This window comes from Trichechus manatus, unplaced genomic scaffold, assembly GCF_000243295.1.
Source record: "Trichechus manatus latirostris isolate Lorelei unplaced genomic scaffold, TriManLat1.0 scaffold00194, whole genome shotgun sequence".
Taxonomy (NCBI): Eukaryota; Metazoa; Chordata; class Mammalia; order Sirenia; family Trichechidae; genus Trichechus; species Trichechus manatus.
In genome coordinates, this window is record NW_004444130.1 from 4429370 (window position 1) to 4430375 (window position 1006).

The 1006-nt window shown below is 40.8% G+C and overlaps 1 protein-coding gene across 1 annotated transcript in view; it reads left to right on the forward strand.

Moving 5' to 3' along the window:
• Positions 1-1006, forward strand: part of CNTNAP4 (contactin associated protein family member 4) — a 132298-nt gene that overhangs the window by 13474 nt on the left and 117818 nt on the right. The window contains exon 3 of the mRNA XM_023741931.1: positions 80-341. Coding sequence (XP_023597699.1) covers positions 80-341 — 262 coding nt within the window. The remainder of the gene's footprint in view (positions 1-79; positions 342-1006) is intronic.

Consider the following 1006-nt stretch of genomic DNA (forward strand, 5'->3'; position numbering starts at 1 on the left):
GTTTGTGAATATTCAAAATCCTATTACTAATGTGCTGTGAGTGTCATTCTGAGCACTTTTTCTTGTACTTTATTCTCAGGGAACTGTGTCATTTTCTTGTTCACAACCACAATCAGTGCCTGTGACTTTTCTGAGCTCCAGGAGTTACTTAGCACTGCCAGGCACTTCTGGAGCGGGTGAGGTTTCTGCCACTTTTCAATTTCGAACTTGGAATAAGGCAGGACTTTTGCTATTCACTGAACTTCAGCTTGTCGCAGGAGGCCTCCTCCTCTTTCTTCATGATGGAAAACTTAGACTGAACCTCTTCCAGCCAGGAAGATTACCCACTGACATCACAGCAGGTAATAAATGTATTCCCACAGACAAAGCATATGGATTTGTAAGATTTCATTATCTCTCTGTCCCCTCTCCACAAAATTTTATACTGAACCAAAAATTAATATTTGTTTAATAAATGAATACTTGAGTTAATAAGATTATCAGCATCCTTCCTTAGAGGAACTTGGTTCTTACTTCCTCTTCAGTATGGCTCCAACACTCGCAGTTCTTATTAACCAAAATGATGGTTATGGAATCTAAAAACAGTTCTGACACCAACTGCAACACAGTTCTTCTTACCTAACTACCCAGAGTCAGGTCAGATTTCACAGATTAAGGGCACAGTACTCCAGACTGCTAAGTCTGCCCAAGACCCCAGACACCCACTGCAAGTTCAGGGATCTCCAGGCTACCTGTTCATCTGACCAGTTATCTACAAATTCGGGGGTTGCCGCTAACCCCTGTTACAAATAAAATTTCTGCAAGATTAAATTTGTATATGAACTAATAAGTTTTATGTGCAGTTCATGAATTGGCAAGTATCTGAATGTCAGACAAGAGCTTCGAAGAGCCGTACAAAGCAGCAGGATTGTATAGGCACAGACACACTGGAACAAGTAAGCTATAATGGGTAACTTCAGATTCACTGGTGGGCGTTTTCTTACCTTATTTGGGATTAAGGGTAGAT